The sequence below is a fragment of the Mauremys reevesii genome, linkage group 1, assembly GCF_016161935.1.
Source record: "Mauremys reevesii isolate NIE-2019 linkage group 1, ASM1616193v1, whole genome shotgun sequence".
Classification (NCBI taxonomy): Eukaryota; Metazoa; Chordata; order Testudines; family Geoemydidae; genus Mauremys; species Mauremys reevesii.
In genome coordinates, this window is record NC_052623.1 from 30,373,850 (window position 1) to 30,400,670 (window position 26,821).

A 26,821-nucleotide genomic window follows, 5' to 3' on the forward strand; every position below is an offset into this window, starting at 1 on the left:
ACAGCACTAGTTTAAGTCAAAGGTTAGATACATGGTCCCCAAAATGTGCCTTATTCCAGCCAATCTCTGAGGGCAAGAGGATAGGCTGTTTCCATGGCTATTTAAACCCTGGGTTCAGTTCAGACTGAGCCTGACTCTGTTCAGGTCAATGTGTGAGATGCATGCTTTGGTCAGGAAAGATGCCCACATATTAATCCTTGAATTTAGAAATTAACACATCCCTGTGACCTGGATAGGAAAAAATAACATTTATTATTTGCTGCTTTATAGTTTTGCCGTCACTTTCAAGGCCCTTCATGGCTCAGCCACCATCCCACCGATCATCTCTCATATGCTTTTGAGATGCTCTGCTAATGGTGCAACAGTCAATGCCTACTTGTTACAATTTCATATAAGAGGGCACCTTTGTGCTTTCTCCCATGCTGACCCGCATGCAGGGGAAGACCTCCCTGTACCCATCCTCAAAGCCACCCACATTGTCCTGCTCCACATTTCTCCTTTCCCATGATGGCTAGAAAAAGCCTGCCAGTGGTTAGGCAGCAGGTGTGCTGAGACCAAAGCTTACCTGGCTGATCAGTACTGGTTCCTTGTTTCCTTCTGCTCCCGTCTGCTTATTGTAGCCACCTGTTGTCTCTGGTCTTGTAATTGGATGGTAAGCTTTTTAGGGCAAGGACTGTCTTTTTGTTTTGTGTATGTACAGCGCCTACCTGGGGCTAGGTGCTGCCATAAGACAAATACATAAATAGTAATAATTTTTCTGCTGTTCTTAGATTCTAATTTGAAGGGAAGGTTAAGGTACCAAGCTGAAGATACCAAGAGAAACATATGAAACTGTTAGGATATAGATGTTTCAGGCCTGCCAGCAAAGGTCTTTACTTTAAGAACGTAGGTGTATTTTTATCACTTCGCTACTTACAGAGGTATAAAAACAAAGAATCAAAATCACAGTCTGGCTGTGTATGGGCCGTCTCTCACTAGGATAGTCTGGGGCCTTGTTCTTAGGCTAAGGCCTTTGGCTACGCAGCAGGTGTAGCCATAAGCTGGGAAGTGAACAGGCACATCCTCACATCCCAAACCAGTCACATTGAAATAAGGTGGTATTGGGCTGTTAGGAAGACGATCCTGCCTTGAGAGTGCCCATCACCACCAGATAAACAGATCTTAAGATAGTTAAAGAAAAATTAGTTTGATAGCATCCCGTCTGGCAAGAACTCACTTATCAATGGGTGTGGTTGTGAAACCCTCATTTCTGTATTTTATCTTTATGGCCCCCACTTTTCTATTGTTAATCTGTCTGGTTCTTTAATCGTTTCTGTCTGCTGTATAATTAATTTTGCTAGGTGTAAGTTAATTAGGGCACTGGAATATAATTGGTTAAAGAATTACGTTACAATATGTTAGGATTGGTTAGTTAAATTTCAGTAAAATGATTGGTTAAGGTATAGCTGAGAATATTACTATATAAACTGGGATCAAACAGGAAGTGGAAGGGAAATTGGAATCATGTTTGCTAAGTGTGGGGCAGGAACAGGGAAAAGGGAACAGTGAACAGGGACACAGGCAAGGCTCTGCAGTGTCAGCACTGGGAAAAGGGACACTGGGGAACAGGCTCTATCGGCATATAGAGATAAGCCCGACTGGTGTGAAGGGCTTCGGAATATGCTGGCTTGGAAACTAACCCCAATAAACATCACATTGTCTGCGCTTTGGACTTCTGGTCTTTTGCTGCTTGCTGTCTGCGTGACAAGAACCAGAGAAGTGGGAGGGTGAAGGGACAGCAGAGGCGGATTTACAATGAAACACACTGTGCCCTGGCACAGGGCTCCCCAACTACAGGGGGTCCCAGGGCCGGGCAGCTCAGCACTCCCTGTGTGGGGGACCAGTGCAGGGGCAGAAGCTGTGGGGGAGAGTAGGGAGGGAGCCGATTAAGAGCCGTGCTGGAGGCGCGGTGTGTGGTGCACTCTCCCAGCCGGTGAGCCAGGCTCCTGCTGCAGGCTAACGCTGGCGGCCCCACATGCCACAGCAGGCAACCAGGTGAGAAGGAGGCGTGCATGCCCCCCCTGGTGGGGTGTCCGTCCGCACCTGTCCTGCTGCCCTGCTCCTCTGGATGCCGGGCAGCGCAGGTGCAGTCCCTGGCATGCACTGCTGCTGGCTGCCCTTGCAAAAAGTCAGGGGAAGGGAGCAAACAGGAGCAGCAGCGTGGCAGGACCGCATCCATCAGTGAGCCACGTAAGGTAACCCAGTGGCCACGACTGGGACTGCCCCAGCCCTGAGCTCCTCCCCCGATGCACTGCCCCCTACACACACACACACACATACACCCCAGACCCCTGCCCTGACTCCTGAACCCCCCCACAACCCCTGCCCTGACTCCTGCACCCCCCTTGAACACCCCCGGCCCCTGACCTCCCTGACTCCTGCACCCCCACACACACCCAGCCCCACCCACACCCTCTGCCCTGACTCCTGCACCCCCCCATCCCCACCCCACCCCAAGCACCAAACAGAAGCTGCCCCAGGTAAGCACTCCACACCCCAACCTCCTGTCCCAGTCCTGTGCCCCCTCCCTCATCTTAACTCCTGGCCAGACCCCACAACCCAACTTTTTTTTACATTTTTTTTTTAATAAAGCGCTCGTATCCAAAGCACTTTACAATAGTTAGCTAAGGGTACAAACAGTATTTGGAAAGATCATTAAGTGGTCCGCCGAGACCCTTAGCAATTTTCAAGTGGTCTGAGAATAAAAAGTTAGACTACAAAAACAATCCAGGTACCTCACTTTATTTTCATTTACTTCCTATTACTTATAATATAGGAGGAGGATGAAGAAAAAAAGAATGAAAAACAGAGATGTGTGTGTGTGGGGAGATAAGAGAGAATGTTCTTTTTCTTGGCTGGGTCCCGGGGCGGGGGGCAAAAATGAAGCTGAGCACAGGGCCTCACTAACTCTATATCTGCCACTGAGGGACAGCCCTCTAACAAACACCACAGAAGGACATAGAGAGAAAGGCAATGACCTTTGTAGGTGATCTAGATCCAGGGCTGAACAAATAGTTTATCCTTCATCAGTATGAAGTCAGAGCACTAAATTAGGTTTGTGAGAGCACTAGGGCCTGGTCTACACTATGACTTTAGGTCGAATTTAGCAGCGTTACCTCGATTTAACCCTGGACCCATCCACACAACGAAGCCCTTTTTTTCGACTAAAAGGGCTCTTTCAATCGATTTCTTTACTCTACCTCCGACGAGGGGATTAGCGCTGAAATCGGCCTTGCTGGGTCAAATTTGGGATAGCGTGGACGCAATTCAATGGTATTGGTCTCCGGGATCTATCCCAGAGTGCTCCATTGTGACCACTCTGGACAGCGCTCTCAACTCAGATGCACTGGCCAGGTAGACAGGAAAAGGCCTGCGAACTTATGAATTTCATTTCCTGTTTGGCCAGCGTGTTTGCAGAGCTCATGCAGAGCTCATCAGCATGATGTGCACATTGCCGAGGCACATTGCCCGCCTGTACTTTGTGAGAAGTCTATGACCATGTCCCTCTCGTCACCATGCTGCCATCACCTCCTCGCCTGGTTTTGTGCGAAACAATTGTCTGCCATTGCTCTAATGGAGGGAGGGGCAACTGACGACATGGTTTACAGGGAATTAAAATCAACAAAAGAGGTGGCTTTGCATCAAGGAGAAACACAAACAACTGTCACACAGAATGGCCCCCTCAAGGATTGAACTCAAAACCCTGGGTTTAGCAGGCCGTTGATTTCACAAAACAAATCGGGTCTGTACGGGGAGACTTTGGCAAACCAGTAAAGTGCCTGAAACCACTATGGCTTATTGTTAAAGACAGCCTAGTCAGCAAGCTGTTAAAAGCAAGTCTCAGCTTGACCAAGGCAGGAGGGGGATTTAGGGTGTCACCTAAAGGGCAGCTTGACCCCGCGTCCTCCCTGATAAGAATTGTGTTAAATTTGCTGATACATGCGTTTTCAAAGAGTAGGATATGCCCCAGGAATGTCTATTGAGGTCTCAAGGCTGCAAGTTCTGGAAAAACCCACACCTGGTTAATCAATGATCAGAAGGAACCTCTTGCTTGATCATTAAAACTGCTTACTTAACAAGGTTTCTTTAATTACTAATGTATAAATAAGGGGAAAAAGCTTGAGACAGGTGGGACTCGTTTTGGGACTGGCCTCTCCCTCTGGATGCATCTTGTGTTCCCCAGCGGCAGACAGGCTGCCGCTGTATCACTCGAAAGCCACACTCAGCTTTGGTAATTATCAAGGGTTGGGGATGTTTTACTAACTTGTTGCAGACATGTGTAAGTGCTTGAGACTAAGTAAAGGTTAGCTTTAAGTGAAAGCACTCTGGTGTTGTCCTGTTTGTGCCAGCCATCTATCGGTCGGATGGCTGTGTCTCCCCTGATTTATTTCCTGACACCTCCTTGCACAGAGTAAAGTTACCAAGAGCTTTGGGTTGAAAGAACCCTGTGTAACAGGGTCAACTTCTTGTTTTGATCCATCTATCTTTTACATCTTAGGCTGGCAGCAGATGGTGCAGTAGGACTGCTAGCCATCGTCATCCCCTGGGTGCTCGGCAGAAGATGGGAATGACCTGTCTGAGTCACTCCCATGTCTGCCCAGGCACCCCTGACCGACCTCACCGAGGTCGGCTAAAAGAGCACCCAGGAATATGATGACGATGGCTACCAATCGTAATGCACCATCTGCTGCCAAAAGGCAATGAGCTGCTTTTGTGTAGCAATGCAGTCCCACGTCTGCCAGCACCCAGGAGACGTACGGTGACGGTGAGCTGAGCGGACTCCATGCTTGCCGTGGTATGGCGTCTGCACAGGTAACCCAGGAAAAAAGGCGTGAAACCATTGTCTGCCGTTGCTTTCATGGAGGGAGGGAGAGAGGGAGAGTGGGGCCTGATGACATGTACCCAGAACCACCTGCGACACTGTTTTTGCCCCATCAGGCATTGGGATCTCAACCCAGAATCCCAATAGGCAGCGGAGACTGTGGGAACTGTGGGATAACTACCCACAGCTACCCACAGTGCAACGCTCTGGAAGGTGACGCTAGCCGCGGTACTGTGGATGCAGTCCACCGACTTAATGCACTTGGAGCATTTTGTGTGGGGACACACACAATCGACTGTATAAAAACGATTTCTAAAAAAACGACTTCTATACATTCAACCTAATTTTGTAGTGTAGACAGACCCTAGGTCAGCCTTCCTGGGACTGTGTTCTTGGCCTCCCGGGTATAAGGCTATGGCTACACTAGAGAGCCACACCGCTGGAAGCCGTTCGGATTACTCCAGCCCCAGTGAGCGGCGGTAGCTATGTCAGCGGGAGAAGCTTTCCCACCAATATAGCACTGTCCACACCGGCGTGTGATTCTGCATACATTATGTTGCTTGCTAATTCACAGCCTTGGGCTACATTACTTATATCGACTTCAGCTGTAGTGTAGCTATAGTCCAATTCCTCTGCAGGGATCATCAGCCAGAGTTTGCTAATCTAGGATTTAAGAGTTCTGAAGTCAGAGGTCTTTATAGAGAGAGATGTGTGCATGGTGGAAACTGTAAACATCTGTGTAGTCCACATTATCAGCACAAAAGGGGCTCAGTTAAGAAAGAAAGAAAGAAAGAAAGAAAGAAAGAAAGAAAGAAGAGGAATAGTGGGGCCTGGGGAGGCAAAGTTAGTGATGAGATACACTTTATGGATGGAAGAAAAACAATCTCAGATGTTCATGACACAGAGACATAAAACTGTAACTACTTCTGGGCATGCACTTTCCCTGCCAGCAAATACCGTGCTGTAAAATTCTCTCAATTAAATGCCCGATAGCCTGGCACTGTTACACAGAAACTCTCCTGCTGCAATTATCAGATGTTATTTCTTAGCAATCCCCTAACCTGCCATCCTAGGTTTTCTCTGACTCCCTTTGCTGTGTAGCTGAAATGTATTTCATGTGCCAATGTTTCTGCTACTTCTAGCTGAGTCTTCCCCTTCCCCTGCCTATTTTCTTTTTGGAATATGGTAAATCAAAGCTACTTTGAAACGTGTGCTTTTCCAGGTCTTGCAAACAGCCCTCAAACATCCGACTGAACTAACCTCTCCCCCTCATTTTCCAACTGGCTTTTTACACCATTTAATTTGAGAGGACTTGCCACCCACAGCCATATCTCCAGAATCAATCTCTCTGCAAAACATACTCTATTGCCAACAAGTTATTGCCAGAGTAAAATAATTTGCCAGCATGGCAGACAAGTTCTAATGACCATAAAAATAATAACTCTTATTTAGTAAGAAGTGGGGAAAAAAAGCCCATTAAAGTTTCTGCAGGCTCTGACAGCTTTTGGACATACGGCTTCACTAGGTAGTTACATGGTCATCATCACTGAATTGTCTTAGCACCTGCTGGTCATTAATGGATTTTACCCTCACAACCATCTGGCAAGGCCAGGAAGCACTATCAACAAGGCCTGGTCTACACAAGGTAATTAGATCGGTATAACTACGTCACTTAGGGGTGTGAAAAATCCACACCCCTGAGCGATGCAGTTAAACCAGCTTAACGCCAGATGTAGAGAGCATGAGAATTCTCCCATCAACCTAGCTACTGCCTCTTGGAGAGGTGGATTAACTGCACCACTCGGAGAAGCCCTCCCATTGGCATAGGTAGTGTCTTCACTGAAGTGCTACAGTGCTACAGTGTCGTCACTGAACTGCAACATTTTAAATGTGGACAAGTCCTCATGACCTGCTCATGTTGATGCCCGAGGTGGGACCGGCGCCCACGTCTCCTGAATATCAATCCAGTACGCTAACCACTAGACCATCCTTCTTCACCCTCTAGGGGACTGTAAAAAAAAAATCCAGCTGAAGTAAGACTCCGGAGTGTTTACATTTCTACTCCTGTCTGTATCTCACTTAGAGCAAATATCATCATACGGATTTTCTCTCTTTAACAGCTGGCAATGGGAACGATGTTCTGGCTGATAGCCTATGAGCAGAACAATAGGATCAATACTAGGTTCCCCTCCTCACCCTATGTGAGACTAGAATAATGATCCATTACTATGTACAAATCTTCAAGACCTTTTGTGCTAAGACAGACGTCTCATTAATGGTAAAGCAAAAGCCAATGGAACAAAAATATCTGCTAGATCTTCATGTTTTTAATGGCATTTTTTTCAGAAAAGATGTAGGGCCTTGTTCACCTTCATATTCACAAGGGTGTAAATCAGGTGTAAGTCCATTGACATCAGTGGAGTTATGCCAGTTTAAATCTGGGGTATCCAAGAAGGGAATCAGGGCCATATTCTTTTCATGGCTATTTTTCTATGCCATTTTTACTTACCTATTTCTGAGGTTTCCTCTTATCCCACCTCCGTGGGCTTTCTAGCAAAACAATCCAAGCTGCCTCCCGGTGGAGGAGTGACAGACAGAGTTTATTGTTTGCTCTCATGGAGGGGAAACTGTTCCTTTTCTCAGTATGCAGATAACACCAGAAATAATTAGGTGGTATGGTAATGTAGTATTCAAATCTCAGCGGAAAGAGGTTGTGAGAAGCCATGTAAGGGGAAATAAAGCATACCTGGCAGGGCAGCGGGGAACCAATCCAAACAGATACTTGTTATGTAATATCTATTCAGATTTCTATACTAAGGGGAAGTACTTCAGCCAAAATAAAATCATGGCAGCTGCCTAGTCCCCTCACCGCCCTGTTAGTCAAACGCAGGCTGAATTCTTCTTTTTTGTGTTGGTTTGTTGCAAACTTTGCACTGGATTCTGAGACGTGTTGAGCAGTCCCAGTTCACTGTGGGTGAAACGAACCCCTCTGTAGCGGACCAGCTCATGAGCTATGCGGCTGGGAAGTCCCACTGAAGTGCCCTCCTAGTGCTGGCTCTCTGAATTTCACTCATTGGGCCTGAGCCTGTTATGCTCAAGACATTCTGGCAGCACAAAGGGGTCTTCAGATGGGTAGTAGCCACTGCATGCAATATCCTCTATGAATAAGGCGTCTCCAGCCAATGCACAGATGGTGTAAGGGCTCCCAGACTCTGATGTAGGGGGCAGGCTGGGAAGGGGGTGGCCAGAGAGCATTGCACTTTTGCTATTCTCTGCTTCCAATGCCTATATGAGGCCACAGGAAACAGTGTAAATTATAGCATCCAAGTGGCTGCTCTAGTTTACATGGGGAGTCAGCCAGGACCCTGCACAGTACTGCAACACAGGAAGCACAAAGGTGGCTTAAAGTCACCCTATCTAATCTCTCCTTCATCCCCATCTGAAGTGCAGGATAGAGTAACTGGGAATCAGGCCCATTGGGTTAAGATGCTGAGGATTTCTCAGGATCAGGCCCTTTATCTGCATTTCTTTTTCTGAGCATGGATTATTCCTATAATTTTTCTGTCAGATTCAGAGTCCCAGTAGGATTTACTGTTCACTTTTAAAAAACTTACATGAGTTCAAATTTGCATTTCCCATTTCACGGCGCTTCTCTAAAGTACAATGTAATTCTGACCTGTTTGAGTGATATAAATTACATTTTAGAACTACTAGTTAATTATGCTAGCAGACAGCCATTTTAAAAAAAAAAGTAACCCAGATGTGATTCACGGGACCTGTAGTTCCCATATTACACAGTAGCTGTCATTTTTTTTTAAAAAAAAGTCTTTATTATTAAAGTCACCCCTACCGAATCATTTGAGTTTAGTGCTGAAGGTCTCCATTGTGCAGTTATTACTTAGCCAAAACTCCAGATGAAGGCACTGAATTCAATGGCTCATTAAGGACTGCAGAATCAGGCCCTGGAAGTTTTGACTAGGGCTGGATGCCTAAAAACATAACAAAGCCATTTTTGTGAAGGGAAGTTTGGTTCTCTAATTGTGAGGTTGTTTTATTCATTGTTCAACAATCCCAAATATTTAATGAATGAAAAGTTTAGGAATTATTCCTTCCAACTGGTCAAAAATTGGAAAGTATTTCACAAAAACATAGCCTTTTTGTCAACAAATTTCAAAATTTAAAGTGTCTTGAGCAGCTCTAGTACCTAAGTTGTTGTTCTCTATTCATTGGTCACCATTTGCTAGTTTCTCTTTTAAGAAGTGTCCAGTACCCAATCAAGGAGCTGAAGCAATACCACGTAGCTTACCTCAGTTGTCCAGTCACACACTATCAATAGCAAAGAGGTCAGGAAGTCCTGTGTTTTAATCTTGAGTGTTTCGCTCACTTAGTGTGTAATACTAGGGAAGTCATTTTACCTTGCTGGGTAAGTTTCCCAGTCTCTAAAAAATGGGATGATATTTACTCAACTACATCACTGGAGTCTTCTGAGGTTACAGGTGAGACTTTCACAAGGCCCCAGGGAGTTAGGCACTGAATTCCAGCTGACTTGAATGAGAGTTAGGCCATGTCTACACTAGCGAGCTTACAGCGGCACAGCTGCACTGATGGATCTGCACCATAAGATTGCTTGTGTAGCCGCTCTGTGCTGACGGGAGAGAGCTCTCCCATCGACATAATAAAACCACTCCATGAGCCCCAGTAGTTATGTCAGCAGGAGAAGCTACTGCTGTCCACACCGGCGCTTCTGTCAGTGTAACTTATGTTGCTCAGGGGTGTGGTTTTCACTCCCCTGAGTGACATAAGTTATACTGACAAAAGTGTAGACATGGCCTTAGGCATTTAACTCTCAGACATGTCTACACATCGGGCATTACAGCTGCAATGCTGCACTAGCATCATAGTGTAGACACTTCCTACCGCAACAGAAGGTGTTTTTCCTTCATGGTAGGTAATCCACCTCTCCGAGTTGCAGGAGCGAGGTTGACAGAAGAATTCTTCTAGCTGTGTCTACACCAGGGGTTAGGTCTGTACAGCTACAGTGCTCGGGGCTGTGAGTTTTTCCACAGACCTGATGTCATAGCTATATCGACCTAACCTTTAAGTGTACACCAGGCCTAACGCACTTTTGAAAATGCCTGTAGATTGAACAGGTAAAAACACTGTATAAATGTTATTGTTACTCATGAAATATTCACACAACAGGCTGAAACTTCTTTGCTTAAACTATACAGCAAATACTTATGAATAACGAACACATTCATAGCGATAAGGATCTGCTTGCAGATGACTGGCATACTGAATCAAATAAAGGCAAAATTCAAAATAAATCTGATTTGCAACAAACAAGCCAACCAGCTGGAGTTACAACAATACTAAAAGTTATGAGTAGATCTGTTTTATAAGGGAAACACTGAACAGAGTGGGCACTTTGCCCTAAATAAAATTCAGCAGCAAGATTCAAAAATTGGAGTCTAGAGTTTGGCTCCCAAATCCGTATTTAGTCACGACAGGCCAGACTGTTCACAAGTCCCGAGCGCCCAGCATTTTCCACAAATATCAGTAGGAGCACTTGGGTGCTCAACCCTTTTGAACAATCAACTCCCCTTTTTAGGTGACTTAAGGGCTGACTTTCCAAAGAGCTCAGCATTCACATATGAGAGCAGATTTTCAAAAGTGAAGCGCAGTGGGTATGGATTCCTTTTACAAATCTGATCCTATCACAGTGGGAATGGCAAGATGATAGCATTTTAAAAAGTCTGGTTCTTACTTAGGTGCCTAAATGGGAACTAAACTCTGTTAAAAATCTAGACCCATATAGGGAGCCTACATTTTGCTTCCCAATTTTAAAAATCGTGGTGCTCATTGACATCTACAAATAAGATAAGAAGGTATTCATTATTATTTTTATTATTTGTATTCTCGTAGCCCTAGGAGTCCCAGTCACGGACCAGGACCTGATTGTGCTAGGCACTACTACACAAACACAAAACAAAAAGACAGTCCCTGTCCCAATGGTAACTGGTTCCCTTAAAAATGACCAGGGAAGATGCAACTGGGATTAAGTACAGAACTGTTAGATGTCACTTTTGTTCCCTAGAAATGCAACTGCAAGTAGACTTCTCTGGCAGTAAGGAAGATGACTCTTCAACTGTGACGTTGGAAAGAGCTAGTTTCTGGTGTTCAGCACCTAATGTATTAACACGAGACTTTAAATTACATACTCAGTAGAGCAGTAATCATTAGAATAGACTTAAGATGCACGACAGAGATTTAATTCCACTGGAACCATTCCTAATGAAATTGCATGTGGTGCTGAGTATTTAAATTACACTTTCAGGTGGAGGGAAAAATGAAATTCTATTAAAGTACAAAAGAAGGAATTAATGTCATCCAAAAAACTATCCACTTAGACCCCCTTCAAAAATTCAAATCAGGTCTGATACTGTGGGTCGAAGTTTTTTAAACAATATCATTTATTTAACCTTTATATTTCTTTCATGTATTTGATTTTCTACCATCTGTATATAACGAAATGTCTTTTTCTTCTAAGCTTCAAACCCTGCTGCATAATACCCTGGGGACATCTTCAAGGTTATTAAATCCATTGCTCTGTCACAAGTTACTAGAGGCTATACTAGTTCTCTCCCATTCGGAAAGCTGTGTGATTAGCGCCTTGGGGAATACAAACAAAAACATTAATAAGGTCCATTTTCCAATATTTCAGAGGGTAAGCTTATCCTCCAAACAAAAAGTTGGGTACTCTTGAACACTATCTAATGACATTAAATTAAAATCACTTGATTTAATTGCCCTGTTAAGCAGTTTATTGCATTACTTATGGGATAATAGGATGAGTTCAGTATGCGTTCATTGCATTATCTTATAAACAATGTAGCACATCATTAACCAGGATGATAGAAATCAACTTATTTTATAAGAAACAATTATGAAGGCTCATGAAAAACTGCTAATGTGAACAAAAGAAAGCCTTTACTGGGGTTAGGAAAAAAGATACATTGTAGGCGTTCACCAGGATTAAAAAAAAAAAAAAGAAGACAAAACAATGTCAATTTGTAATTCCCAGAATTGTATCAGGAACACAATTCTTTTCCAAATCAGTAGTTTCAGTCTAGTCTGATATGCTGCTCTTAAATCTGCATCATTCGATACACTGATCTCGCTTGGTTTAGAGACGTTAATTTCAAACAGGCATCTCAGCTGTTTAGCTCCTGCTGTCTTTTGTGCCAGCATCAGAATACATTCTAAGCATGCAATTTACAAAAAAAACATGATGTATTGTGACTTGTGGGTGTGGAACATTTGCCAGAGGAAATGCAGATTGGAATATGTGGGGCAAGCAAAATGACCCTTTCCCGGTGGAAGGACTGGTCACATGTTCTCAGAGGGAATTTGTATGGATTCTTATTAATTGATTGCAAACTCCTGCCTTCCTTCTCAGCAGAAACCGGAACAGGCCCAAAAGCAGCTGAGCAGCAACAGACAAGGTCTGAAGTCAGTGAGACAGTCTGTGGATGTAACACAGTGACGTTGGGCCAAGAAAATGGCTAAAAGGTGTGGAACTTATGAGGATGCCAAGGTCTACAGTCCTGGGCATGGGGGGAGAGCAGTGCCTGTGGCCCAGTGCATCCATGTAGCCCAGTGAATCCATCCACTGATGGAAGTCCTGGCCTGCCTCATGCTCCCACCTTTCACTAAGAGCAGCAGGGCACCGGTAACAGGGTAGCTGGTCCATTAAATGAAACTGGGCTCCGTGTTCATGTTCCGCTCCTGGTGCTCCCTGCTTGGACCAATTCAGAAGGAGAGCAGCACTGGGGGGCTATCAGAGGCCTGGTGAAACCAATAACCGGCGAATCAGAGCAGACTGGTTCCGTCAGGAAGAGCAGGAGATGAGAGCTGCTAGAGAGAGAAGGAGGTTCCTGAGAAAGGGCTGAAAGGAAGAGAGGAGCAAGAGAAGTTGGCTGGCTGGCTGGCTGGGTTTCACCAACTGGAGAGCCAGGGCTGAAGGCAGCACAGTGGAGGCAGCAGCAGCAGAGGGAGATGCCTGCTGGCTCTAAGTTGAGAGCTAGAGCCAAGGGTTAAAGAGAGCTGAAGGAAGGGGGAGCCGCTTACCTACTGATGTCTCCTTGCTGGAGAGCATGAGATGGCCAGGGAGAGCGAGGGATGCTCCCAGCAGAGAGGGGGTGGGAGTTCCCGATGGGAAGGGTGGTGCTGCATCCCAGAAGGAAAGGCTGTGGTGGCTGTTCTGGCAGTGGGACAGAGGAGGATTGCGTAAGAGTCCAGGTATGGTGAGAATGAAGCAGTGTTTCAAAGATGACATGCACTATACTTTTCTTAATAAACTAGGATGCACTGCAGGATAAACTCTTATGGCATTACTGGGGACCCAAAAGGGAAACTGAGGTGAGGGCTGACACGAGGGCCAGGACAAGGATACTTGTTTACAACTAGAGCCCTGAAAATCCACAGATATCTGCTCTCTATTGACGGATATCTGCAGCCGCAGATGTGGATGTGGATATCTGCAGACCATTTCTGTGGATCGTGGATTGGATGCGGATACAAATTTTGTATCTGTGCAGGGCTCTATTTACAACACCTATTTAATTCTGTGTGCACTGGCACTTTCTTGTACACTTCATGAGGTTTTAATGAATTAGTACAATTTTCAGGGCAAAACTAATGGATAATTGATAATCTTAATATTTCTGCCTCTTTCTGGTTTATGTGCAACTCATTTGAGCAATGAAGAGATTTCAAAAGTTTACCGTGGAAAAGGGGTATTTAACTATATCCTAACTGAGCAAAGGTGAACTCCCTCTTGCAGAAAATAGTTGCAGACAATGGCTATTGTTTTTCAGAACCAGTCTCATGGCTATTAGTGAGAGGTACAGTCAGAGCAGCGGAGGGGGAATCCCTGAACTCATATCAGAGCTCTGATTCTTTCTACCTCCAAAGTCTTGGACAAGTCACCTAACTCTTCTCTTTCTTAAAATAAGGATGATAAAACTTCAATGAGTTTTGGGTGCCTAACACCCTTGGAGCCCTTTGAAAATCTGAGCCTTACTTTGAGGATACAATACCAGCATTCTCAGCATTTAATTCCAGCTTCACTATCAGTAGAATATTCCCCTTGCCTATGGAATATGTGGGTATCAGAGGGAGACTGCAGAGATTCCTATGCTCTTTCCTCCTCCCTTGCCAGAGGTGTAAGTGGCATGGCCTGGAATAATAAGGTGAAGTCATAAGTAATCCCGGTCCTGGTTGATTCCCAGCTTCCAAAGCAACTCCTGGGTAGAGCTGCTCCAAAAGTCTTTTTCCCTCCATGGAAACTTTGGCTTTTTGGCCATAAACTGAAATATTTTAATTTTGGAAATGCTGCCTTGGTGCCTCATGGGAGCAGTCATGTGGGTCTTCAAGCACCCACTCTCCCATGATGCACCACAATCTGCCCTCTTGGAGAAGGGAGCCAGCAAATCATAGGAGTCCCTAGCCATGCTGCATTATGAGAAATGTAGTCTGGCCATGGAGGTTGACCCATAGAAGAGAATGAAGACAGGAAGCCACTGAACTACATGAGGCACCATGGAGGAATTTCCAAATAAGAATATTTCAGTTTTCAGCAAAAATATTTTAATTTGGGGGCATTTTTTTCAATTAAAAACTAGTATTCCACAGAGTCCAGACACCTTTCATGGAAAAAATAAGTCAAAATCCAATATTCCATCAAAATCAATTCTGACCGAAAATTTCCAACCAACCTTAATCATAGAATCATAGACTTTAAGGTCAGAAGGGACCATTATGATTGTCTAGTCTGACCTCCTGCACAATGCAGGCCACAGAATCTCACCCACCCACTCCTGTATCAAACCCGTGTGTGAGCCATTGAAGTCCTCAAATCATGGTTTAAAGACTTCAAGGTGCAGAGAACCTTCCAGCAAGTGACCCATGCCCCACACTGCAGAGGAAGGCGAAAACCCCCCAGGGCTTCTGCCAATCTGCCCTGGAGGAAAATTCCTTCCCGACCCCAAATATGGTGATCAGCTAAATCCTGAACATGTGGGCAAGATTCACCAGCCAGACACCCAGGAAAGAATTCTCTGTAGTAACTCAGATCCCACCCCATCTAACATCCCATCACAGGCCATTGGGCATATTTACCAATAGAAGTCAAAGACGAATTAATTGCCAAAATTAGGCTATCCCGTTATACCATCCCCTCCATAAACTTATCAAGCTTCGTCTTGAAGCCATATATGTCTTTTGCCCCCACTACTCCCCTTGGAAGGCTGTTCCAGAACTTCACTCCTCTGATGGTTAGAAACCTTCGTCTAATTTCAAGTCTAAACTTCCTGATAGCCAGTTTATATCCATTTGTTCTTGTGTCCACATTGGTACTGAGCTTAAATAATTCCTCTCCCTCCCTGGTATTTATTCCTCTGATATATTTATAGAGAGCAATCATATCTCCCCTCAGCCTTCTTTTGGTTAGGCTAAACAAGCCAAGCTCTTTGAGTCTCCTTTCATATGACAGGTTTTCCTGGTGACTGCTGGCACCTGGGTAAATCAGAACAGGCTGCAGGTTAGTGCTTGCAACTTCAGGACTAAGCAAGGGTAAAGGTGCCTTAAAATAACTCTTCTGCTCTCCCTTCCCTTGACTTGCACTGAACACAGCACGTCTGGTCTGGAAAATTTGCACCCTGAAGTGCTGTGGATGGTAAATGCAAAGCATTTTTCCTCAGAGAAAATCATCAAAATTAGTGATTGAAAAGAGAAGCTAGAGCCACTCGTGAAGCGGATCTAGATGTCCTTGTTTTTTACTCCTAGGAGAATCCTGCACCAAAAAAAAAAAAATAGAAATTCTGCACATAATATTTAAGAATTCTGCAAAATTTTGGGTATTTTATTTGCCAAAATAACACAATATAATCATGCCAGTTTCAATTATTTTGGTAATTTATTTCAAAATATCAGTCAGCAAGGATCTCTACCAATACAGACCGCAGAAAAGATTCCCCCCCAGGAGCAGAGTTAAAGAAATCCCTACAATAACCCAGTTCCTGTTTCTCTGTTATGTTTTGCCGGGGACCTCAGTCTGGGTGTCACATGTGCCAGTTGGACACATATTAGGGGAAAACTCTGCCCCTCCAGGGTAGTCGATTCTTGTTTTTGCACCCTGACCCCATGGGGTTACTATATTTCAAGTTCCCAAATCAAGGTCACTGCCAAGGGACGGTACTGTTGGGGGGTGCTAGAGGGGGTATTTGTGAGGTGCTGGAGGGGTGTGGGTGTGTGGGTGTGTGTGTGTATTGGGAGGGGGTATTGGGGAGTGCTGGAGGGGGCTGCATGGGCCCCCCTGGTCCAGACACCCACACCCCTTCCTCCCCAGAGCCCAGCTGTGGGGCCAGACACCCACACTCCTTCCCCAGAGCCCAGCCACAGGGCACCCCCCAGCCCAGATGCCCATGCCCCTCTCCCACCCTGAGCCCAGCCACAAGCTACACTCTGCACAGCTTCATTAACGTCCCCCCGGGCAGAGATGGCCCATATCTGCTGATAGAGGGGGAGCACAATTTAAAGGTTCGGCCATCCTCAGAACAGCTCAAGTCATACCCCGCCCCCAACAGATCTCCCTCTTATCCTCAGTCTCCCCTTCTGGAAAGCAGCAGGCTCTCCCTGCAGCTCCCAGCTCCATCTAGTCTGACATCCTGCATATCACAGACCATAGAACTTCCCTGTTCATTTCCTGTTTGAACTAGAGCATATCCTTTAGAAAAAACATCCGCTCTTGATGTTAAAAGTTGTTGGAACGGCTAATTACCCTCACAGTTAAAAGTGTGCACCTTACTTCCAATTTGAATTTGTCGATCTTCAACTTCCAGACATTAGATCTCATTATATTACTGTCTGCTAGACTGAGGAGCCCATAGACTGAGAGCTGCTGCCTCTCCCCACAGACACAGCTTGCAGCTCACCAGCTCCAGCAGCTGCCATACAGGGAGGGGGCCTGGGGCCATATAATGTGACCAAGCTGGGCCAACAAACCCGGTAACGCCAGCCCACTTGTGCCTTCCAAAGCACTGCGAGTTGAGGAGCCAGGCTCTACCAAGTCCAGAGGCCCCTAATGGTGGGCAGCAACTCTGCAGCGCCAATTCTGCGGGGAAAAAAAAATTCTGTGCAGAACATTCATTTTGCACAAATTCTGCATTGTGCAGTGGTGCAGAATTCCCCCCAGGAGTAAAGGTTTTTACATCCAATGAGACTGATGCAGGAAAGATTCGCTGTCATATCTGCACCCAGCCACACAGCAAGCCTGTTCCCAAAACTACCATTGATTATAATTGGAGAATGGGAATGGGAATGGGAATAGGGGACCTTTAGTGTCTAAAGACAAAACACACATCATTTGTTCTGTGACTGCCCTGGACATGCTAAGTAAATAACACCATAGTCTCCTCTGTACTATGTGCTCTAGTGACAGAGTATACCAACTGCAGGACTGAGTTTTCTCTCACAAATATTATATTAACTCCATTAATTTCAGAGATTCAAAGACCAGAAGGGACCATTGTGATTATCTAGTCTGACATCCTGCATATCATAGACCATAGAACTTCCCTGTTCATTTCCTGTTTGAACTAGAGCATATCCTTTAGAAAGACATCCGCTCTTGATGTTAAAAGTTGTTCAAATGGCTAATTACCCTCACAGTTAAAAATGTACACCTTACTTTCAATTTGAATTTGTCGATCTTCAGCTTCCAGACATTAGATCTCCTTGTACTACTGTCTGCTAGACTGACAAGCCCATTTTCAAATATTTGCTCCCATTGTAGGTACTTAGTCATCGAGTCACCACATAACCTTTGCTTTGTTAAGTCAGTTGAACTCCTTGACTCTGTCACTATAAAGCATGTTTTCCAATCTCTTAATACTTTCCATGGCTCTTCTCTGAAACCTCTTTGGGTTATTAACATCCTTTTTGAATAGTGGACAACAGAACTGGGCATAGTATTCCAGTAGTTGTCACACCAGTGTGAAATTCAGAAGTAGTATAACCTGCCTACTCTATATTCCCCTGTTTATATATCCCTTTTGGCCAGAGCATCACAAGAAGAACATGTGGTTCTGATAATAAAGAGAAGAGAGTTGGGGCCATTTTCTAGCCCTCTGGTGCAAAGGACCTGGAAAACCAGCTTAACCAGTTACCTGAATATTCCTGTAGTGGGGAAGGGTCCTGTGGCACCTTACAGACTCACTACCACACATATTGGCGCATAAGCTTTCATGGGTGAATACCCACTGCGTCTGGGTAGTGGGTATTCACCCACGAAAGCTTGTGCTCCAATACATCTGTTAGTCTGTAAGGTGCCACAGGACTCTTTGTCGCTTTTTACAGATTCAGACTAACATGGCTCCCCCTCTGATACCTGTAGTGGGGAAGAGCTTGAACAGTGGTTCTGTGTCAGCCCCCTTGTAGTCCACACATATAGGGATGTAGGTGGGATATCTTTGCACTTTGGCCATTCCCAGGTGCTAGAACAGTCCCTTGTAGTGTTAGGCAGCTGGGAATAAATTAGAAAGGCCTCTGGACTGTCTAGCTTAAGCCATCACTCCTCAACTAGCTCCAGGACAACAAAGACGGCTTATGGCTATCAGGTCAGTCCTGAGCCAAACAGAGCACTCCCAAAGCAGAGCATCTGTCCCTTTGTGCCTGATGCACTGAAGATGTCCGTCCGTCACTGTCCATTGATTTTAGAACCTCAGCTGATCGGAGAAGGGACTGTGCCTGCTCCATGTTTGTGCAGCACCTTGCGCATTGTGGGCAGAAACAAATGAGCAATAAATAAGAACATAAAATTATAATAGGTTTGAATGTTGCCAGTGTTCTCATGATGACAATGGGACCTTGGATGATCAGCAACCAAACTGAGAATTGAGTCTATTAAAGAAATCTTAAAAAAGAATTTACAATGATGGACATCGTATCTCATTGTTTACTTGTAATCCCCCATGTGTCTATATCGCTCTATTGTCTCTTGTCTTAGACTCTGAGCTCTTTGAGGGACCATCTTTGTGTTCTGTATTTGTGCAGTACCTAGCACAGTGGGGTCAGGAGCCGCGAGTAGGGCTCCTAGGCATGACAAGAATACAAATCATAAATAAGAATAGATTGGTGACACTTGTGTTTCCCAAACTTTCCTAAACTGTTGGGGTTTTTGTAAAATCAGATTTTGTTTGCTATCAGATCTAACCCATCAGTTTAACTATATTTATTTAGATTTAAAAATACAAAAAAGACACCTAGGCAGCCTGTGATTAATAACAATAATATCCCACCACATTAGTCACTTCACAGCAAGTCAGCCAGCCAGACACCTAGAGAACTCCTTTCCACCCCTTCATGATTACGGGACACACATCCTCAGCAATCTTCAGAAACCCCACCAAACAGAGGTCTTTTGCAGAAGGTCACCAAGTGGGGGACCAAGTTGCAGAATCCCAGAGCCTTCTCAGAGAACACCCTGTCAGTTGCCTTCATTCTTCTATAATGAGGAGAACCCAGCTCAGGTGCCTCAGTTGACTGCAGCTGTGGCAATATGGCACAGGGAGAGAGGCGGTCCCTTAGGTAGGCCATGCCCAGGCCATTTAGGGGTTTATAGGTCATGACCAGAGCCTTGAACTCCATGCAGGGTATGACTTCCCAGCAAGGGTAGACAAACACGAGTCAGTGTGCTAAAAATAGCAGTGGAGCTGAAGTAGCATGAAGAGTTGCTTGGACTAGCTACCTGGGTACATATCCAGGGCATCAGGGTGGGTTTGTACTCAGACAGAGAGCCCTACCTGTCACCCATCCTACCCCTGGCTATATGGCTGTTTTTAGCAGCATCTGGCTGGCTACCCAGTCTGAAAAGCATGCTCCCAGCTGCAGTGTAGACATAACCACAGAGAACAATGGGCAGCCAGTACAGATCCCAGAGCAATGGTATCACATGCTCCAAGTGAGGATAACATTCAGAGGGAGCACGTCTTCGTAACATCTGTTTTGGATGCTACCTTATCCCTGATTTTGTGCTCCATTTGCACGCACCCAACACTCTCAACCGAGCAAATATGGAACAGAAACCCAGTTTGAGAGATGGAATAAAAACCAGGAAGGGGTGAAATCTGAAATGATTTAACTTTTTTTCCCAGAAATGGGTTAAGTGCTTGTGAAAGGTGCTGGGTCTATGACCCTGGAGAGGGAAGCTCCCTCTTTAGCTTTAGACTGGATATGGTATAAGCAGTGCAAGCTTCACCACACAATTGAGGTGCTTTAACAATGACCTGGTAGGGCAAGAGGGTAGCCAAGTCTTCCTACTCAGTGAGACCTCAGCTATGAATGTTTCCAGCAGTGCAGTTGTGGGACCACCAGTTTGTTTCACAGAAGCTACCCACACAGCCTTATGGTAACAGCTTTCATTTACTACTGACCTGAGCCAGATACAGTCCACTGAACCTGGAACAAAGGGCCCTGATTGCATGTTACAAATTCTGTGGGCCATGTCGCTCCCACTGTGATTCATTTGTTTAACAGGCTTATCGTTTTCTTTAACCTCAGTTTCAAGAGTCAGCGTTTCAACGATTCACAGTCATAGTCAGACTGAAAGCGCCAGGATTTGAGGTGGATGATAATGGAAGCATCCTGACCTCTAACCTTTCATGGGATGCTCGGAGAGGTCACTGACAGAGGGAATGCAGTCTGCGGCAGTACCATCTTGTGATGTGAACCTGTTAGAATTCAAACTGTGCAGTGTCAGCCATGTCAGAATTTGGGTGGGTTGCCCCAAGTCCAGCAGAGATGGGTAGCTCTGTGAGTCAATACCAACCCCATTCCTTCCCTCCCTTGTGCGCAGGGGTTATCATAGTAATCACGTTGTTATATTTCATCTGGGATCTAGAAATAAGATACAGGCCAGTGTGGGTCATTAAAGAGCCTATTGCACTTCTTGTGAGAAGGGATGTTATCTACAGCGACCAGGGCAGATTTAATTTTGGGACCTGTATTCGATCTATTGACATACCTCATTCCCAGTGTAAGCAGTCTGAATGAGCTCTCCCCTGACATCTAGTGGTGAACTGTGGAAAAAGACTTCAGAAGCTGATCTCATTTGCATGGACACACCCATCCTGCCTAGATACTCAGCATGATGGGATTGCTTGTCCAAATGATCACTTGTGGCTAGTGTTGGATCCCCAGTTTCCTTGTTATTGGAGCAGGAGTAATAAAGTGTTGTTATCCTTATTGTGTGAACTGAGGGCAGCAGAACGGTACCTGGCATACCCTGATGGAGGGACTCACTCTCAACTGAATGGCATTTGCTAGGCAGGGGACATGGGTTCCAAAGCCCAATGAGTTGAGAGAGGATGAGTATAAGTATTTGTGCCTGGTGTGATTTCTAGGCACTATCTGCCTGGTTCCATCTCCCTATGATATAAAGAGCTACTTTAGATTCAATTGAGAGTCTTGTTACATGTTCCAGACATGAGCTTACTGATACCTATATCTCAGAATTAGATCTACTTTGGGACAGTGTCTCTATGGCAAGAGAGTGCCCAGTGTGCACCAGCAGTGAGGTGCACTAACAGCTGAAATCACTGAGAGCTGTGTTGAGTGGGGAGGTCCTGAAGATGTCTTGGCAAGTAGCCAGCTGGTAGAGAGGTGAGGACAGCTGGTGAAGAGATATGGCAAGTGGTGAGCAGAGAGGGTGGTGGAGAGGCATAGCCAGCAGGGTGACTGGTGGAGAGGACCAAAGCAGAGCCCCACAGAGGTGCAGCAATTGGCCGTTGGGGCAGTGAGCAAGTACCCAAGCAGTGCAGTGTGTAAGGTGCCTCCTTACTGCCCCCCCCCCACAGGATGGGAGGTGAACTCCGTGGATGAACCTCTGAACTCTGGGGCTGCACTAGCTAAGGACAGCAACTGTCAGTGGGGTACAGAGAAGGGATGGGCACGTTAAAGAGACTTTTGGGTTGCTGGACTTAAGACCCTGAGGGGGAAAGGACACTGCCCAACTTATTAGGGGGTGGGTCTTTTGCTCATGGTTTATGTTTATGAATCCTAGATGAAGTGTTTTCCCAAATTAATGCTGAGTTACTTCCCTCCTTTTATTAAAAGTTTTGCTACACTCAGACTCTGTGCTTGCAAGAGGGGAAGTATTGCCTCTCAAAAGTGCCCAGGGGGTGATGTGTAATTGTCCCAGGTCACTGAGTCGGGGCTCAAGCTGGTTTTATGTTGTATTGTTGAAAAGGAACCCCCTAGATACTGAACCTGGGCCTTGTTGCTGCCAATTCTGACTGGCAGAAGGGTTACATCAGCGCAATTGCCATTGGGTACCATATTGTTCTTCATTTCCTACCCTAATATGTTGTTGAGTATGTAGTATTGCTATGAGCTGCTAACCAGCTGCTATGTTCCACCCTAGAAGATAACATCACCTAGCTTTTATATAGCACTTTCCAGCAGTTGATATCAAAGCTTTCCAAAGAGGTCAGTAGCACAGAAGACAGAACTAGGGCACAGAGAGGCAAGGGCCTGGATTGACAAAAAGGCTGTTGCAATGCCTAACTTTTAGGTTCCTGGCCGATCACTGGAACAACGAGATCCACAAAGCATGAGTTAGGCACCTAAGCTCCCTCTCCAGTGCATGAGGAGTGATACGTGCCTAAGAGATTCACAAAAGCCTGCACAGTAGGCAGGTAGCCATCTAAGTTGGCCAATGGGAAAAAGCTGATGAGTCTTAAGCCCCCACCCTCTCACTCAGTCCAGGCTGCAAGGATGCACTGCAGGAATCCACAGCTAGGAATCACTTTTCTGGCACCTGGGGGCTCAGCTGCTAGGCACTGAGTGACTTTAGGCACACGTAGGTTTTGAAGGCAGCTGAGCAGTGTTTTTGTGGCTGTAGCTAATCCCCCCCACACAGGAGGAATACCTTAACATAACCCCACTGAAAGGATCTTTAAAATAACACCCCCCAAAATAACAAACACCATGTTGCAGCCATCACATGGCTCACTCCATTTGACTAGTCTATCCATTTCAGTATGGCCTGCTAGTATGGAACTCAGGTGACGTGGGTTCTAGTCCCAGCTTAGCCACTGATCTGCTGGGTGACCCTGGACAAGTCACTTTCCTGCTCTGTGCCTCTGTTTGCCCCATTTTTATAGATGGGGATAATGGTGACCTTGTTTGAGATTTATGGATGAAGAGCAAGTAGTTTTCTGTCTTGCCTATTTAGACTGTTAACTCTTTAGAGCAGGGACTCATTATGTTTGTACAGTGCCTAGTACAACAGGTCTGCGTTCTGAGCTGGCCCCTGGGCACTATGGAAATTAACATGACCCCCCCCCCACACACACACCCTCCTTACTCAAACCAAAACAACCCCCCCTTGCAGTAATACAACAGCATGCTATGATATTCTGGGTGAAATCCCAATGGCAAAGCCCCCTTCGACTTCAATGGGGCCAGGATTTCACCATCTATCTACAGCCCAATCTCTCTTCTAAGCTAAAGAGTTTGGGACACTTACCACAGAATACTTTAGTACATGTTTGGTGTGAACCTTTAGTTGCTTGTAAAAGTAGCACTGGTCTTAAATCAGATTTGCCATTGTGGAGTACTAGAGGAAGGTCTGACAAATTCCCACAGAAAGCACATTCTAATAACAGTGGATTAAAGAAAAACAACAAAAGCGTCAAGTCTGAGCAACCCATCTCATTTTGGAGATTGCACTTGTTCTCTGCTGCTGTTGGGGAGAAAATAATCAGACAGACGTTATTCCTTTCCTATTTATTGATTCTTTTTTTTTAAAGCACAATTTCATTACTCTGAATCAAGTAAACGCTGGTTTCTCTTTTCTATAATAATATAATATATGGAGATATACCTATCTCATAGAACTGGAAGGGACCCCGAAAGGTCATCGAGTCCAGCCCCCTGCCCTCCATATTACACCGCACACACTGAACAAAGATCTCAAAAGACTTGCAGCCTTAAAAGAAAAGCACAATAGTGTGATTGTCAGAGCATCTCAAGAACAGACAGTTGTATATACTATAGTCCAATTGGCACCAGATGCAGTAGCCCCTCCTCATGCAAATACTCCCACTGATTTCAATGGGACTTCTCATACCAAGACTCCAGGATTGGGCCCAGGATCTATCAATTCAAGCCTTCATTGATATGAAAGCACTTCAGATAAATCATACAATAACTCATATGTAATGTTTTAAATTGAATTTAGTGCGCCTGAATGCACTGAGAATTCGAGTCTACAGTTTATTCACAGAACAGGTTCAGCTGTGTCAGGCTTTTGGAGGCCCAGACATGGAGGAAAAACCAATTAATGCTGAAATAGGTATTCCCGTGCTATTTCTCATTGTTCTTTGTAAGCAGTGCTATGAGAATGGGATTATGTACAGTGGCAATGCAATAAAAATGCCTGCAACTTATTTTTAATAGCATCTTTCAGATCAATAAAATGTTTGGACATGGAGTTTGAGTTAAATGCATTACATTTCTACAGCATGTGCTATCCAGCTTGATTTAAAACTTTTTGCAAGCATTAATGAATTAAGCCTTCATGTTTTCGCACAAAGAGAAAAGCAACAGAGGACATCAGGAAAAAGAAAAATCAGCGAGAAGATTAATAGGCACATAGAGAAAGACATCCCTACAAAGTTGTTGTCCTGGACATTAAAAAGATGTTAAAGGTGTAAAACTAACATCAGAATAGAAGGCATATAGTTTTGGAACTGTGATGACAGCCAGGATTTTGAGGGTAAATTATAATAAGAAACCATCTCAGAGGAAACCGAATATAAATGACTCTTGCCCTGAGGATATTACCTGATATTTTTGAGTAGTACCATTTTTAAGGAACAAAGAATAGTTTGGAAAATGCCTTGATATCTGCTAAAAGAATCACATTAAGCAATTGGAAGAGTGAAACTCAGCCATCTACGGAAGAATGGCTGGTTTCTTTATCCAGTTCAGTGGCTTATGAAAAACCGAAGTATAAACTTCATAATAGGCTTAATATTCTTGAGGTTGCCAGGTCTTGCATGATTTACATAGGCAGAAATCATGGGAGTAACAACATCTAGTGCCAAACACGACTCCCTCGCACAAAGCCCAAATAAAGGGGATTTGCATGCAGCAGCCAGCGAGGCAGGTTATGAGGGGGATGAATCTTCACTCCAGCTAGGAGGCAGGGTGTGGAGCCCCCTGCATAAGCTAACCATAGCCTCTGAACTGGTCTGCACTGCAGTGGCCTTCCTACACAAGATTGGGACCTGTCAATCTGTGCTGAATGCAGCTCACACTCACACCATTACCTGCCTGAAAATCCCCATGGAAAGAGCATCCCTGGCACTCCCCAGCTGTGATCTGCAGTGGAAATGCTGTTCTTGGTGTGATTTGGGGAAGGTGTTTTTATAATGCCCATGTAAGGAACAGACAAGTTAAGTGAGGGTTTATTCATTACTTTCCTTTTGCTTGCTTGGGGAAGAAAGGGATAGTTTTTCTTGTCACTTATAATTTAGTTTTCCTGATATTCAGAACACTGTTTTATTGTCTATATTTTAAAACACATGTGGGATTTATTTTCTGGATTTCTTATAATCTGATAAGGAAAGAATATATATTTTGAAAAGGATGTGATGGGCCAAGATCTGCCATTTTCTCCCTCGCACCAAATACCTGGCAACCACAGAAAATCCCTTGAGCAGGATCTAACCACATATGATCCCTACTCAGTTCAGTGGAAAGGCCTTGGTAAAGTCCCTTGCAACTAGTGATGGGATAATACATGTGCATATGAGCAAGAATCAGCATAGTTAAGCATCTAATTCCAGTTAGCAGGATTGCACAAGCATCCAAGTAGCTGTCCATTTTTTCTTGCATTCTAGTGGGGAGATTATGCCAGAACCTCTGGAGGTAAAGTATTTCATCTTTCTCACTTGAGCAGTGGAATGTTTTCCTGCAGATTCTCTCCTAAACCCATCCTAACTGGCATATGGAAGTTTCTGTAGTTAGATCAGCAGTGGCATTTGTACAGCTGTAGAAACCTGGCACTTAGTGTGGTTTTTTTAAGAGAAACATTTGCTAACTAGTCAGCAATAGCCAGATTCATAAGCAATCGTCATGACTTCTTGAGAGAGAGAGAGAGAGAGAGAGAGAGAGAATATTTGAAGCAAACCTCCTTTAAAACAGGTTTGGTAGATGAGCCAAACTTTGTTGCTGTGAGAAACCAAGGACACAGGTGGAGGCCATGCCTGTCAGTTTCTTTGTGCCTCCATAGCCTCACTGAGGAGGCTATCATTTGTGATCGGATCCCTTTTGATCTTCTAGAAAATGAAATATTTTATACCTTCTGTTTCTTTTGGCTCCAGGTATATGTAGCATTTACACCAGCTCTTTGGAATTCCCCTTGAGGTTTCAGCTGGTAGCTGCTTTTCCTCTGTATCCGCTCCATATTTTTCTGGTTCTCTTCATCAGTGGCATCTGGTCTCGACTCCTCATCACTGTCAATTGGTTGGCTGAAGAGCAAAAGCAGAGTTTCAACAGAAAGTCTCCGAAGTGTTGTGGCTACATAGGGTAGGCGAAAGTTCAGAGAGGGAAAAAAACGAGCCATCCAAACTTGCTCTGTTCAAGTGTGCTACGTGAATCTCAACTTCAGGGAGAGTGAGTTTGGAAAGCTTGGAATCATAATAGGATATTTTCATTGCAATGTCTCTGTGTAATGACATGAGACTAGGGGAGTGCCCATGGAGGTCTTAGACCTATGTTGCCTAATGGTCTGTCTACACTGCAATTAAAAACCACAGCTGGCCCATGCCATCTGATTCAGCCTTGCAGGGCTTGGGCTAGTGGGTTGTTCGATTGCAGCACAGATGTTCT

The 26,821-nt window shown here is 44.9% G+C and overlaps 1 protein-coding gene across 1 annotated transcript in view; it reads right to left on the bottom strand.

Moving 5' to 3' along the window:
- Nucleotides 1-12,636: 12,636 nt before the first annotated feature.
- LOC120403139 overlaps nt 12,637-26,821 on the bottom strand; it is a 50,026-nt gene continuing 35,841 nt past the window's right edge. The window contains exons 5-7 of the mRNA XM_039533943.1: nt 26,292-26,460; nt 12,992-13,119; nt 12,637-12,778 (exon numbers count right to left, since the gene is read on the bottom strand). Coding sequence (XP_039389877.1) covers nt 12,637-12,778; nt 12,992-13,119; nt 26,292-26,460 — 439 coding nt within the window. The remainder of the gene's footprint in view (nt 12,779-12,991; nt 13,120-26,291; nt 26,461-26,821) is intronic.